This window comes from Poecilia latipinna, unplaced genomic scaffold (genome assembly GCF_001443285.1).
Source record: "Poecilia latipinna isolate Pla-1442-1.1 unplaced genomic scaffold, P_latipinna-1.0 Scaffold4125, whole genome shotgun sequence".
Classification (NCBI taxonomy): Eukaryota; Metazoa; Chordata; class Actinopteri; order Cyprinodontiformes; family Poeciliidae; genus Poecilia; species Poecilia latipinna.
In genome coordinates, this window is record NW_015116741.1 from 28,538 (window position 1) to 30,205 (window position 1,668).

The 1,668-nt window shown below is 34.0% G+C and overlaps 1 protein-coding gene across 1 annotated transcript in view; it reads left to right on the forward strand.

Annotated features, from left to right (window-relative positions):
• Positions 1–1,628, forward strand: part of LOC106942224 (acetylcholinesterase-like) — a gene marked incomplete at its 3' end in the record, with an annotated part of 15,519 nt that extends 13,891 nt beyond the window's left edge. The window contains exons 7-8 of the mRNA XM_015025455.1: positions 1,074–1,283; positions 1,358–1,628. Coding sequence (XP_014880941.1) covers positions 1,074–1,283; positions 1,358–1,628 — 481 coding nt within the window. The remainder of the gene's footprint in view (positions 1–1,073; positions 1,284–1,357) is intronic.
• Positions 1,629–1,668: the final 40 nt, after the last annotated feature.

A 1,668-nucleotide genomic window follows, 5' to 3' on the forward strand; every position in this document is an offset into this window, starting at 1 on the left:
AAAGTTTTAAAATAGGCCATTCATTGAAGGTTCCCATTATAGTGCGGAAAATACGGTGATAAATACTTTTATATAGAAAAAATATCCTCTGTTCTAACTGGTGTAGATATGTTTGATCAAACACAGGTAAACTTTCCAAAATAATAAAAAGAAATACATAATTTTCCCTACACTTCAAAATTATGTACTTATTGCATAAATCCATCACAAAAAATCCCAATGACATACAGTCATATTCAATAAATTTAAATGTGTATTTCATTGAGGCTTGTTTTTCAGATTAGAAAAGCCTTTTGAAAATAACTTTTAAGCAGTTATTAACATACCTTTCTTTACGCCACATTTATGGATTTAATGTTTTGTTTAATTGGTCTGATGTAACATTCTAATCCTTTATGTCATTTCATGATCTGTCAGCAAAAATCATCACAATTACCAGAAATAAGGGATTAAAACATCAGTAGTTACTCTAATGTTTGAGTTGATGAATTTTTAACACATTTCAGTAACACTGACACTTTTTAATATGCCTGCGCATAAAGGTTGTCTTGGTAATTGGCCAAATTATAAAGAAAAAAAATTGAAGGTGGTAACAATACATTATGGGAAATGAATGTTTTCTTATCTTTACAAAAATATCAAGAATACAAAAAAAACAACAAAAAAAAACAACTGTTCTGGTTAGTTACAGTGCAGAACAACTCTAGTTGTCAAACCTTTAATTATTTGATGTTGTCAATGTGTTTCAAGACCAAAAATAAATAATGGATTCTTTAGATGATGCTTGTACCAAAATCATAATATATATTTATACAGCTACTATACAGTTCATGATACTAAAAAAAAAGCTGAAATAAAATTGGAGGTGGCTCAATACTTTTCTTTTAGTATCAAGACTTACATGTGGCTGTAATAGTGAGATGTGGTCCTATTTTAGACAAAAGGGTTTCAAATGTCAGAGTTCTGTTTGGGGCTTCATCTGCACTGAAATAAATAGGTCACCTGGACTTTGGCAACATTTCTAAGGAAATGCAAATGTGATGTTTTTATTGTGATGTTATTATTTTTTTTAGGTATGCAGAACGTGGTGGTAAGACCTTTTTTTATTTTTTTGACCATGTGTCATCCAAAAATCCCTGGCCAAAATGGGCGGGTGCTATGCATGGCTACGAGATAGAATTTGTCTTTGGGATGCCTCTGAATCCTGTCTTGAAGTACCAACAGGATGAAATTACTTTGGCCAACAAGACTATGCAGCACTACGGCGACTTTGCCCGGACTGGGTAGGCTAATTAGATTCTCAGTCATTCATGCAGGGATTGTGAGAAACCTAAAAACTCTTGTTTTACTTTTTCAGAAATCCAAAGTTTAAAGGAGGTGATTGGCCGTTGTTTAAAGCGAACACTCAGGAGTATCTCAGTTTGAATGACGACAGTACAGGAGTAAAGAAGATGTTAAAAGCTAATGAGTGTCATCTGTGGAACAATTTGTTTCCTAAATTACAGAACATGTCAGGTGAGACACACACTAACAAATCCCTCTACACCAGGGGTCCCCAAGCTATGGCCAGTGGGCTGGATCTGGCCTGCCTCCTCATTTGGTCTGGCCCCTTGAACAATACCAGAGAGCATTCAGTGTTTTTTTTCATATATATGTGGATTTTTCTTC